Raw genomic sequence first — 13,519 nt, forward strand, 5'->3', positions numbered from 1 at the left:
AAACGGTAAACTGTCAATGTTGGATTTTATACAATAGTAACGTATTGATTCACACCTAAATCTTTCTACATGTAATGGTTGTATCCATTTTCTATTGAATAAATATAAATTGTAAAAAAAATAAAATAAATAATAATGATAAAAATTTACAACCTCTGTCTTTCTACCTCTATATATATGTATGTTTGTGTAGTATAAACTATAAAGCCAATATATTTGAACCTTCGTGTACGTCAAAAAGAAATTTCTAAATCATCTTAAATGGCCTCCATTGAAGTTAGCAATCCTATAAACTGTCAGCCCGAGATATCTCGGCCATTAGCAAACTTCCCGCCTAGTTTATGGGGTGATCGTTTCCTCTCATTCTCTTTAGATAACCAGGTAATTAACATCTCTGTCCCAAGTGTTCTCTATCTAATTAATGCATGCAAGCCAGTGATTTCTTTTTGTTATTTTTTCTCTTTTGGATGGGAAGACTTGGAAACAAATCCCATGCTGTCTTCTTCCTTCATTTTAATTTCTTTATTTTCTTTTAATTTTATTTTCAAAATAGATTAAATTATATTTAATCAGTGCCTCAGTTTAAGTTGCATTCATGCATGTGCTTATGCAGGTATTTGAAATGCATGCTAAAGAGATTGAAGGGTTGAAAGAAGAAGTGAGAAGTATGCTAGTAACTGCGCAAAGTAAACCAGTAGAGAAAATAAATTTGATCAACACAATCGAACGCCTTGGTATCTCCTATCACTTTGAGAAAGAGATCGAAGACCAGTTGGAGCAAACTTTTCATTCCCTTGAGGATTTGCAAGATAATGATTTGTGCACAACTACTATAAGCTTTCGAGTATTCAGACAACACGGTTATAACATGTCTTGCGGTAATTTCGTCCTCAAATATAGATACAATATATGTATACACCCACCATAGCCTAGAAAGCTTGCAATGGATTTTAGAGTTCTATTAACGGGCCTCACAAACTGGCCAACTTCCAATAGCTTCTTTTTACTTCTTCTTCTTTTTTAATTTTTTATTTTGCCACGAAATTATCAACTAGTCATACTAGACTCTAAAAACAGTTAAATATTATAAAACTTTCATATAATAATGAACTCCTACTTTTCATTACATATTCTCATTAAGGGAGGGTTGGAAACTTGGTGCGAGGCCAAATTGGCATCCCTAGCTTGGTTTGGATGGTGTGATCAGTTGAGTTCAATTTCAATTTTCTTCTACTTTCCATTTGTATTATATCATTTTCTAATTCTTTATTTTTATTTTTAGTTTCTCTCCCTGGCATGTTGTACATGACATGCATTTTCATTTATTTCAAGATTAAGTATATTAATGAATGAAAATATAATTAATAAGCCTTTTTAATATGAACAACTTAGAATTTATCAATAGGTCACTATTAATTTGCTTTAAATAATGATTTTCAAAATTTCAATTAAAATCACTAAAATTCGGTAAAAGCCCATTTTTATGGAATTATGTTTTAAAAAGTAGTGTATGGTGAATTTATACATATATAGATTTTGGAGTTGCATATACACCCATTCACATAACTTATTCTTTCATATAGATAGAGCTGATATGATATGCTAACTTCTGAATCAGATATCTTCAAGAAATTTAAAGGCGGCAATGGTAAATTCAAGGAAAACCTTACTGGGGATGTAACGGGAATGCTAAACCTGTATGAAGCTTCACATTTAAGGATACATGGAGAAGATATTCTTGATGAGGCTCTGGCTTTCACAACTACTCACCTTGAATCCATGGTAACCCATTTAAGCCCTTTTCTTGCAAAACAAGTGATGTATGCCCTAAACCAACCACTTCACAAGGGCATCCCAAGAGTGGAAGCAAGGAATTACATCTCTATTTACCAGGAAGATGTTTCTAAGAATGAATTGTTGCTGAAGCTTGCAAAGTTGGACTTCAATCAATTACAGTCGATGCACAAGCAAGAATTATGCCACGTCTCAAGGTAATATATATATAAATAGATATATGTACAGTATGTTAGAAATACAATTTAGAGATTTCTAGAATATGGGCCTCTCAGCCGTTGGGACATTCATTAGGTGGGTCTCACCATCACATCCAACGGCTGAAAACCTCATAAATATGGTACCTAGGGGTATTGTAGAGAGAGGGGGCACAATATTTGGCCTAAATCAGATTGCGTTGTATTGTAAATAGGTGGTGGAAAGACTGGGACTTTATGTCAAAACTTTCTTATACAAGAGATAGAATCGTTGAGTGCTACTTTTGGGCTATGACAACATACTTTGAACCTCGTTATTCCATTGGGAGGATCATGCTCACAAAAACTATCGCTATGCAAACAGTTATGGATGATACATATGATGCATATGGTACACTTGAAGAACTCAAACCTTTTACGGATGCAATACAAAGGTATGATTCACGCAATTCTTGTTTTCTTGTTTTTTGAGTTTCTCATTAAAGATTATTGCATAATTGGCAAGAAAACTTTGAGTCTTAATTCATCAAGCCCTTCAAAATCTAGCTTGTACCAAAATCCAGTCTTCATATTTTTGTTTCCTTAAGCTGTCTTCTCAACGACAATATCAAAGAAGAGAAGTGAAGAACGTTGATTTGCTCATTTTTGTTGATCAACTATATTTGTTGGTGTTGAATAATTCAATAATTTTTAGGTGGGATATCAGTGCCATCGATCAGCTCCCAGATTACATGAAGATATTCTACAGGATGCTCCTAGATTTCTATGAAGAAATAGAAAAAGAAATGATAAAGCAAGGAAGATCTTATAGTGTTCATCATTCAAAAGAAGCAGTATGGCTTACGTTCCCAAGTTTTTTTATGCAATTTATATATTCTCTTTTTCTTTATAATTTTAGTTTTCATTTCTTCAATATTCCCATGTTTGAGAAGGAAACGGCCCTGTTGGGTTTAGCCTTCATCAAAATAGTTCTTTAAAAAAGGTTTCATAAACCAGTTTTTAGAAAAACTTCAACCAAGCGTTTGTATATATATAACCCAAGAGTTATGCCCCTCCTGAACCCGATTACTGGCTATGTCCCTGAGCGTTTTGTACATTTTTATGAATTTCAGTTCTCTGAAAAGTGAAAATCATTCTCAAAAAGAAAACCAAATAAGCTCGTTATATCTCATAAATTCTAATAGTAACTCGTATTTATTTTGTTTTAACTCATGACCAGTTTAAAGAAGTAGCAAGGAGTTACTACGTTGAGGCAAAGTGGTTCAATGAAGGATATGTGCCATCATTTGATGAATATATGGACATTGCATTGATCACTGGCGCTTGCTATTTGCTCGCAATACAATCCTTTATGGACATGGGAGAAATTGCTACGACTGAGGCATTTGATTGGCTACAAGCCAAACCGAAAATTCTTATAGCTTCAAACACAGTCGGCCGGCTCATAGATGACATAATGAGCCGCGAGGTATATATCTGATCATAATAAATTTACATCACTAATTAGACATTGATGAAACACAAGTTATATAATACAAACATATAATTTATGCTATATGTATCGAACATTAATCAATACTTTAATATATATATATATATATATTGATGAATCTTTAAAATTTGAAGGTAGAACAAAAGAGGGGACATGTTGCCACGGGGATTGAGTGCTACATGAAGCAACATGCAAGAGTTTCAAAAGAAGAGGTAGTTGATGAGTTCTACAAAAAGATTAAAAATGCTTGGAAGGATATCAATGAGGAATGCCTCCTCAACCCAAACTCCATCTCAATGAACCTTCTCATGCGAGTTGTTAATCTTACGCGCGTGTTTGATGGCATTTACAAGTGCAACGATGGATTTACTCATCCAGAAGTAATGTTGAAAGATCATATTATCTCCCTGTTCATTGATCCCATACCCCTATAGACATGAATTTGTTGTTTCTGTCTATGTGGGGTTTGGTTTTTACTTGTACGTGCATGGAGTAAGTCTACTTAATAGCTTGTGTTGGAGTAAGTCACCGTTGTTTCAGAAAGTTGCCTGTGTGTGTGTGAGGCGGTGGAAGAAACAAAAAGAAAATAAGTGAGGTGTATGTTGTGTGTCTTCTTTAGTGAGTGAGTGAAATATGTAGGGTTGTAATCCTCTTTTTTCTTGAATAAAAGTTTGTATGTGTGATTTTTGTCTAAATTTTTATTTGTTGTTATTAAATATTTGTTGTGTGTGATCTTAGCCTGATTAATTCCAAATAGTTTGGTTGATGTTCATCTATTGGAATATTTCATCGTTATATGAATCTTTTGACTTTCATTATTTAATAAGGGTTTTAATATAATCTAGCTAGCTTTAAATTACTCTATATTCCTCTATCGTCTAGAAAGGTTGCAACTTTCATATATATATATATATATATACACATATATATATACTAATTAGAACCACGTGCAATGCACTAGTGAAATTCATGTTAGCATGCTATGGATTAAAATCCCACGTATGTAGGGTTTGTACATTCCAGTTGGTAGGAGGTGTTTTGGGTAAATTTTAAAAGTAAAATTCTGCGGCTTCGAGTCGATAATATCATACTATGTGATATAGTAGTCGTTACAACTGATATCGGAATCTAACCCAACTGATAGAAATGTCAGGCCTCTTAGAGAGTGGATTGTAACGACCGTGTGAACCGATACGTGAAAGCGAACAATAACAAGAATTATGAACAGCAGTAGCAGATTGGGGAGTACCATCAATGTGAAAGTTGTAAGTAGTTAAAAGTGTATACACACGCTTCGCTAATGAGTATTGATCAATTGTCTTTTTTTTTTTTTTTTTTTTTTTTTTGGGGGGGGATTGTTGATGCATAGGTTTTATCTAGTTTGAGTTCCACCTGTCATTCATTTTTATTTGTCGAAAATTGATGAATAAGTTATTTTCGTTAAATTTTAATATTTTTCTTCATCCTAAATTTTTTACAAAAATCAAACACCAAAAAATAAAAAAATATTTTTTAAAAATTATTTTATATCCAAACAAACAAATATTTTTTAAAAATTATTTTATATCCAAACAAACGGAGCCTTATGCTTCTTTATCTTTTACAGGCCTCAAAAATTAGACTAAATTAATATTAGAAAGAATTAGACTGAATTTACTATTTATGCCCTCGTTATTTTAGATAAATAGATCAAATATATGGTACTCTAAAATGAAAATTTTGCCCACATGTTATAATTATTCCAAAATGTGCACACACATCTATCCGGAAGCCCTCAAATGTGCAAACGCATCTCTCTCTTTATTTGCTCTTGTCCACAGGACCAGAGTATTTATATTCCCATATTTTCTTATTTTAGCTCCATTTAGTATGAGAACTCTGGAACTCAAAATGGAAATTAGTTTTGTATAGTTTTTAGTACGCAAATTTCAAGAAAAATAACCAATACTACTAATTTTTGTCTTTCAATACAAAAAAACATATTGGGGGAGAAGGAGATACCTTGGAGACTAACTTCAAATTTTCTGAGAAGCTCTGCAATACCTTGGATACTCCAGGTCTTCCAGGTGAACCCCACCACCACATCCAACGGTTAAAACACCCGGAGGTACAATACCACAGGGTATCCTAGAATTTTCCACCGTTTTCCAAATCTATTTACCACTTAAAAGGTCTATGATTTATTTCTGCCTTGTGTTTTCGAATTTCAACAGTCCCAAAAATGGATATGTCAAATCTCATCGCCCCACCATGTGCAAACCAATACAATGCCACCAGTGTTGTATTTCTGAAACAATGAGCATTGTTCCCCAAAACAATACAGCATCAACACAAACTGTAAAAAAGTGTACCGTCAATGCAATTATGAACACCTCAATGTATGCATTTGATGCCAAGTAACCATGGAGGTCCATTTTATGGAGAGAGAGATCACCAGCAAGCTCCAAACAAAACATAGTTTCATAAGAAACAAAATTATAAAAATTTAATATATGTGTCACTAAGAGCACGAGGTTCATAAGTCGATCTAACAACATCCACTTTCATAAGAACAAAATATTTCATAAAAATAAAAAGCGAAATAGAAAAAACCTCAAACATTCTATAATAATAGTCAAAATTTACCTCCTACTCCAAGCAGATACAGAGAAAAGGGCTCGATCTTGCCAGCAAATCACTACACAGCCATTCTCTTCCTTGATCCTATAACCATCACAACTATAACCTTGCAACAACCTCTTTGCTTGCAACATAGCATAATAACTCAACGGCGCATTCCCGAAGCCAGCCAAATCAAGCCTTTGAATCCACTTTTCGAGCTTTTCATGTCTTTCCTTCCTCTCAATTCCCTCGCACGCTATAATGTTCTTAATTTCCTCTCCAAACAGCATCTTCTCCAACTTCAATCTCTCCAATGATGTTCTTGGCAAGGTAGATTCCAAACAATCGAACAAGGCCGCATAAAAATACAACGATTCCAACAGCCTCTCCATGAGAGTTGACGTATTGTGGTTGGAATCTTGCTCTGTTACCACCATGATCTTTGGCGACAAACCCCATAAAGCATTGAGAAAGCCATCCACCTTTCCTGAAGCAGTCAAAGATAGTGGCGACGACAAAGCCGAGTCATGACTAGGGCTATACCCATTGATCAAATCTTTCTCCAGCAAGTCACCTAAAGTACTTTGGTTCATTTGCAGGACTCTTTGCAGGTGAACTCCATTTAAATTATTTGGTGTCAATGGGGATTTTTTCATCAGGACTTCATCATCAGACCCTAAAAGAGAATGAAGTTGGAGAACCGAGCTAATTGCTAGTGCCTCTCCGGTTTTGACACGAAGTTTTTCAATATCGAGATTTTCTAATTTGCTAACTATGGGATTGAACTGAAATGGAATATCCAACTTCTCTGCTTCCTCTGTCAATATATGAGCCATTTGCTCCAACACCTCCTTATGTTGGTGAACGCCTGTAATCCTCAAATGGGGCGGCCCTTCAGGCCGTGCACTCAACTCTTGTAGAAGTGCACGCCACTGAGCAGGTTCCGCTGCATTGAGATCAACTATATGAACCATCTTTTCCCCTTCCATGGCTTCCATAATAACTTGGTTCGTGATCACCAAAGCCACCTTTAAAAACGGAAACAACTCAAAGAACAGTTTCCGAACAAGAATTTCTTCCGAAACCAAAGACATTCTAGTGGCATGCAGGGCCTTGTAAAGACCAGGCCAAGATTTCAGGACCCGTTCGGCTAGTGCCTCGGTAAAGTATGCAGCAATACGCTGCATAGTATCACCATCAGGAGAGGCTAGTTGGGAGATTTGGTCAAGAGCAATATTTGCATTTTCAAGGCTGTTGGCGGCTACATGATTAGCACAAGTGAGCATTAGCTGGATCAAATATAGACCTCTCTCCTCGGATTTAAGCTCTTTGAGCCATGAGTGTGGTGATCCGAAACCAGGTGAAAATGACATATTAGGAACGATTTGGAAAGGTGATGAAGTTACAGATGATGATCTATCGTCTTGAAACATGGGTGTCAACAACAATTCTAATATTTGAATTGGATAATAAAGGAAGATGGGACATCTCAATTGGGAAATAGAATTAGACTGAATTGAAGATCAATCCAAGTGTCAATACGGCTAAGGTATTGTAAGTGTATCAAATTGTTCATGCAAGAACAAAATTTGCAACAAAATGGTATTAACTCTTTGGATCAATCACAAGAACTGGAAAAAATAAACACAATTCAGAGACATTGATTCAGATTATACAGGCAGAAAAGTGAATAACAGATCAAACAAAGAGAGCGCATAATAATTGAAATCTTCAACAAGTTCAATTGGGTAAGAAATATTTCATAGATTCAGATCATATTAAGAAATAATCAAGAAAATTTTAAGAGAGAACAGTAGTACCACCAAAGCTCAGAACATCTCTGAAGATCTCAGCAACCACACGAAGAATCACCAATCCCTTACTCAGTTTTACAATTGATCAGAACCCATTTGAAGACATAAAGAAAATCCTCAGACCTACTTCTTAATCTCTCTGTTTTCACAGCTTTTGCAGCGTTTTGGGTTTTTCCTATTTTTTGATATATAGCGATATATAGAGAGAAATCAAACGTTTGATTGATTCAATTAAAGCTTTGTTGGTCTAAAGGGTTTCTGGGTTGCCGACAATGCGTGGAGGTCGTGTTTGTCGTTACTACTTCGGTGTCCTTCCCCTCCCACAGGAGTCCACACACACAGGAATATGGAATTTGTGAGGAGTGCGCTGCACTCACTATCTCTCTAAACACCTCTTTTTCTCTAAACACTTGTCTTTCTCTCTCTAGATTTAATCCTTTTTTAAGTTTCTTTTGTCTACACCTAAGGTGGATGGGGAATCAAGGGCTGGCCAAAGGGTTCAATATTCCCCAATCTCTACTTCACTCCAAACATGTCATAACAAAGACAAGCAATGGTCTCTGTTTTCTTTTGTCAAGTAGTCAAAAGTTTGTGAATTACAAGAAACCTCACAAATATGCTTCCAAACTTTGTTTTTGTTTTCTTTCCAATAACAAAGACCTCCAAATTGGTATTATCTTCTCATATTAAGACAAAGAGACAAGGAGGTTGCGGAAACATCCAAAAGTAGATAGCACATTTATCTCCACTTGCGGAGTTCCTTAGGTGGCAATCTATTGAAAGTCTGAAACCCTAGTTCAGTTTTATTCTCGAGAAAATCTTTATATTACTGTTTTTTTTTTTATTTTAATTTGTCATATCAGAGCAAAAGTAATAAGGTTCAATAACAATATGGCATGTGGATATGCACTGAAATCCTCATGTGACCTTGTCTATATTGCTAGGGGAAAAACAACCAAGGACGGAACGGCTATCTATAGCACTAAGAGATCAGTGTGTCATATGAAATATCCGAACTTCAAAACACCACCATGCTATAGTGATGCAAAACAGTCAGCTGAAAATTTTAGACTTCGTTTCAACAGTCAAAGTATCAAACGGGCAGATTGATTAATTTTTATAGAATGATTTTGAAAAATCTGTTTTAATTTAAAAAAAAGTCCAATTTTATTAAAAACGGCCCAATTCACAAATATCGACAGCTTTACTATCGAGGTAGAGCGCCTTTTGACCAAATTCAATTGTTTAAGGTTCGGGAATGATGTTTTCCCAATTTTGAATATTTCGGAATTTTCGTTATAAAACTAAACTGATTTGATTTGCTTTCTTTTTTGGTATTTAGAAGTTTTTAGTAATTAGGTTTCTTTCCTAATTTTTAAAGAATATTCAGAACAAGTTTGTTTTTGAGTAATTTTCTTATGCTGCTAGTTTTCTTACGTTTTTAGAATTTTCTTTATACTGTTAGAGTCTTTATTTATAAATACATGTACTGCATAGCAGATCATTTATTCAAGTATTAATATATTATCAGATTCCTCTGCGAATTCTTTTTTTCTTCCTTGTGGATTCAAGGTACCCCGTTCATTTGTGAACAATTTATCACTTCCGCTACGTCATAGAGAAATCATTCTGGATATATTATTTTATTGCAATCATGCAACGATGACATGGTGTGGTGTATCAGACAGTTACAAACACTCTATCAAAACAAAGTGAACTTACAATAAAAGCAAAAATTTAATATATGTATTTTAATAGAGTGTTTATATCTGTCCATTATACTACATTATCATTACACCGATTGTAATGGATAATTTCTTACCATTTTGAGGTGCATATTCATTTATTGTTTATTTGGTTGGGTTATGAAGATTAAGGATGACTGTGGCTCATCATATTCATATTCATCTCTGCAATGAAATGAGTCTTATGATATGACATCTTGTTTGAGATTGAAACATTAAATATTTCATAGTTTAAAATTATGTGCTTTAAATTGTTGATATGAAGTTTTTTTCTTTTTTTTTTTGTAATTGTTTGGCAATAAAATTATTGGTTTTTGGTCTAGAATGTAGGCATGTTGTTTTTTGTGTAGGAATGGAATGGAATAGAATGCAAGTAGGAATGTAATGAGAATGAGAATAGAATGGAATAGTTATTCTCATTCTATTTGGTTGTAAATATGAAATGTGCAGGAATGAAATGATAATAACCATTCTAGTGTTTGGTGGGACCAATTTAAAATTTAAAATGGAATAAATTTCTAAATGAATTCTCTAAAATATCCTTCTTAGCAACAAATAAATTAAATTAATAAAATGACATTCTCTAATAATTTTTTAAAAATAAATGGTGACAGTGGCAGTGGCAATGGCGGATGGTAGAAAGCGGTACTGGTGTAGGTGGTGGTGTTAGAAGGCGGCAGTGGTGGTGAAAGGTGGCAGTGGTGTTGGTGGAAAGCGGTGACAGTAGTGTGGTGGTTGTGGTGAAAGGAGATAGTGGTGTGACTATGGTGGTGGTGGAAGGCAGTGGTGGTGGTGGAAGGTGGTAATGATGGCGGTGTTGGAAGGCGGTGGCGGTAAAAGGTGGTGGCGGTGGCGGTGGTAGTGGTAAAAGGTGGTGGTGGTGGCGTGAAAGGTGGTGAAAGGTGGTGAAAGGTGGTGGCGATGGTGGTGGTGGCGGTAGTGGAAGGTGGTGGTGGTGGTGATGGTGGAAGGCGGTGGTGGTGGTGTAGGGTTGTGGCGGTGGCGGTGGCGGTGGTGGAAGGTGGTGGTGTAGGGTTGTGGTGAAAGGTGGTGGCAGTGGTGAAAGGAGATGGCGGCAATGGTGGTGGAAGGTGGTGAAAGGCAATGGTAGTGGTGGTGGTAAAAGGTGATGACAGTAGCGGTGGTGAAAGCCAGCGGTGGTGGTTGCGGCAAACAGTGGCGATAGCTATGGTGAAAAGCGATGGCAGTGGTGGTGGTGGAAAGTGGTAGTGGTGGTGGTGGTGAAAGGCAATGGTAATGGTGGTGGTAGAAGGTGGTGATGGTAGCGGTGGTGAAAGCCAGCGGTGGTGGTTGCGTCAAACAGTGGCTATAGCGATGGTGAAAAGCGATGGCAGTGGTGGTGGTGGAATGCAGTGGTAATGGTGGTGGTGAGTAAGGCAGAAGTGGTTGTAGTGAAAGGTAATGATGGTTTTTGGACTTGGAATATAAGGGTTTTTTGGAAAGTTGATTTTTTTAAAAAAAAATTACTTGGGAATGGAATGGCCATTCTATAGGTTTAGTCATGGAATGGATTTTCATTTCCATGAATGGATTTTTATTCCAATAGAATTGTCATTAACTTTATATTGCATACCAAACAAAGGACTGGGTATTCCATTCCATTCATGCACACCAAACGTATCATTAAAAGTCTTAGGACACATGTCTAGCTCTCCTTATGCATGCCCATAGTCCTTCCACTACACACCACAACACCTTTGACTAGCACATAGAATTCATGTTTAGAGTATTGAGATAAGGAAAGGAGAACTGAGAGATGAAGAAAGAAAAGAGGAAATAATGAGCTTCAAGGAGAACGACAAGAGAAAGAGAGGAGTTGTAGTTATGAGTCTAGAAAAATAAAGAGGAAGGAAGAAGGGGAAAATCATGGAATAGCTAATGACATCTCTTCACCACCACTCCTTCAACCGGTTGTTTGGTAGGGTTCTCTATAACTCATCTTGCTAATTTTTTTTCCCAAATTCTGTGATTAAGACATGGAAATATCCATTTTAATTAATGTATGTTTTTGCCTAAACTAATAGTGATCTATGTCCAAATCATCCTGATTCTCCACCTTAATTCTTTATCTTCTAGTTTAAATTTTCTTGAAAGATATCTATGTTTTGATATAAATGACTATGTATTTCAGTGAAGCTAATTACTCTAATGTGCTTTTTGAGACACTTGTTATAGTCTATTCCTACTATGAATTCTTGTCTCACCCATCATTTTACAGGTAGCATAGATTAGTTAGAGAATTTTGGAGTTGGCTTATGTGCTATGCATTTGGAGATTTTCTTAATTAGGTACACTAAATGTTTAATGAAATGCCTATATATGTACTTGATGATTTTTATGTAATTGGGATTTGGACATTATCAAGTATTGTATGTTTGATATGTAAAAGGCTTTGGTGATCCATGGGTGTGTTGTTGTGGATTTGGATATATTAGAGTTGTATATTAGGAGACCAATTTTTGATCTTTTCATTTGGTGACTTTTAATGAATGGTTTTTGAACTATGTTTTGTTAGTACCCCCTATTTTGGGTCATTAAATATGCACTGAAACAATGTGTGCACAGGATCGATATGCACAAGTAAAGATGGCAATAGGGCGAATATGGGACAGGTTCACCCAAACTCTACCCCACCCTAAAGAAAATTGTTTGTCACATAGCCATGATGGGTTTATACACTTTAACGGAAATAAAAATATAGAAGGATTCAATTACCTCAATAGTCCAAATACCTAAAAGCACAAGATTTGAAAGCTTATGTTACGAGTAGTCCCAAAAACCACAGATAATTGAAATCCTTCTGCAAACTAACGAAGTTGTTGATCGTCTTACTCGTCAATAAAACGGCTACCAGAGTCCTCTATATCTTTTCCACAATCCAAATCCTAGGGTTGATGGCTAACAGATACAAAAAGTGTTGAGAGAAAGTAAAAATGGAGAAACTTCAAAAACTCTATCTCATCTGATCACATATATCAGAATTATATAATCGATAGAGTTTCAATTTGATTTTCAAATTATAATAACCTATGGATGTGATAAGATTCTGTTATCTTATCACTCCGTTATATTTTCAATTCTAAATTTAGAATTCAAATAATGTGAATGATCCACAGGTTGTGGGTTTGGGACAAACCCGACCATACTCCAACATCTCCCACTCATCCACATAGGTTGAGTTCTTAATTTTCCATATCTCTCATCTACATATCTCATATCTACATACAGGAAGTGGATCATGTGACTAAACGAGAAAGATTAGGCTATGAGTACTATTTTAAACTACCATCAAATTAACATAGTACCTCACTATAAATAAGTAATCTCATATATGCCCTAGACTATTTCGTTACACCAGATTCAGCATCCTCCATCCCTCTCAAGACTGTTCTCAAAGCGTTGCTTGAATCCCATAATATATATTGTACTCATAACCATATTAGAAAACACAATTCCGACATGATCGCCCGGGTAATGCGTCACAAAACGATAGTGTATGATAGAATTATCTTCCCTAACTACTCACGTTAATCCAATTGGACTTAACTACTTTCCTATATATGCCATGTCGGACCACATCAATCATGATCCTTTAGGTACATACTAAAGTAACGACATTAAATCATCTCTTCGTAACATAGTCCTAAGTCATAAAAGCATAAGCGGAACCAAAAAATGTGGTTCACAAAGCTCACATAGTGACAAAGCCGGGATGCATCCAGTCACTCTCTATTAGTGGTCGAATAAATAGCACACACAGTATGTTATGTATGCTACGACGAAGCTCCCACTCAATTGGGCATGTCAAGCTTATAAAGTGTCATACGAATCTTAGTCTAGACGATATCTCATCGT

General features: G+C 35.7%; 2 protein-coding genes across 2 annotated transcripts; one reads left to right on the forward strand and one right to left on the reverse strand.

The window, feature by feature from the left end:
• Positions 1–261: 261 nt before the first annotated feature.
• LOC132314065 (valerianol synthase TPS8-like) lies at positions 262–4,159 on the forward strand. Its single transcript, XM_059812980.1, has 7 exons — positions 262–381; positions 614–878; positions 1,619–1,991; positions 2,207–2,425; positions 2,686–2,824; positions 3,211–3,459; positions 3,618–4,159. Exons 1-7 carry the CDS (start codon positions 262–264, stop codon positions 3,915–3,917), a joined length of 1,665 nt encoding a protein of 554 aa, XP_059668963.1. The 3' UTR covers positions 3,918–4,159.
• A 637-nt stretch (positions 4,160–4,796) lies between these two features.
• LOC132311476 (scarecrow-like protein 3) lies at positions 4,797–8,362 on the reverse strand. The gene is made up of 2 exons (XM_059809380.1): positions 7,905–8,362; positions 4,797–7,715 (listed from the first exon to the last, which is right to left on the reverse strand). Exon 2 carries the CDS (start codon positions 7,515–7,517, stop codon positions 6,105–6,107), a length of 1,413 nt encoding a protein of 470 aa, XP_059665363.1. The 5' UTR covers positions 7,518–7,715; positions 7,905–8,362; the 3' UTR covers positions 4,797–6,104.
• Between the last annotated feature and the right edge of the window lie 5,157 nt (positions 8,363–13,519).

Source organism: Cornus florida, unplaced genomic scaffold (assembly GCF_030987335.1).
Source record: "Cornus florida cultivar Cherokee Brave unplaced genomic scaffold, ASM3098733v1 CherokeeBrave_3.0.0_Hap2_Chr06, whole genome shotgun sequence".
In the NCBI taxonomy this organism is placed as follows: domain Eukaryota; kingdom Viridiplantae; phylum Streptophyta; class Magnoliopsida; order Cornales; family Cornaceae; genus Cornus; species Cornus florida.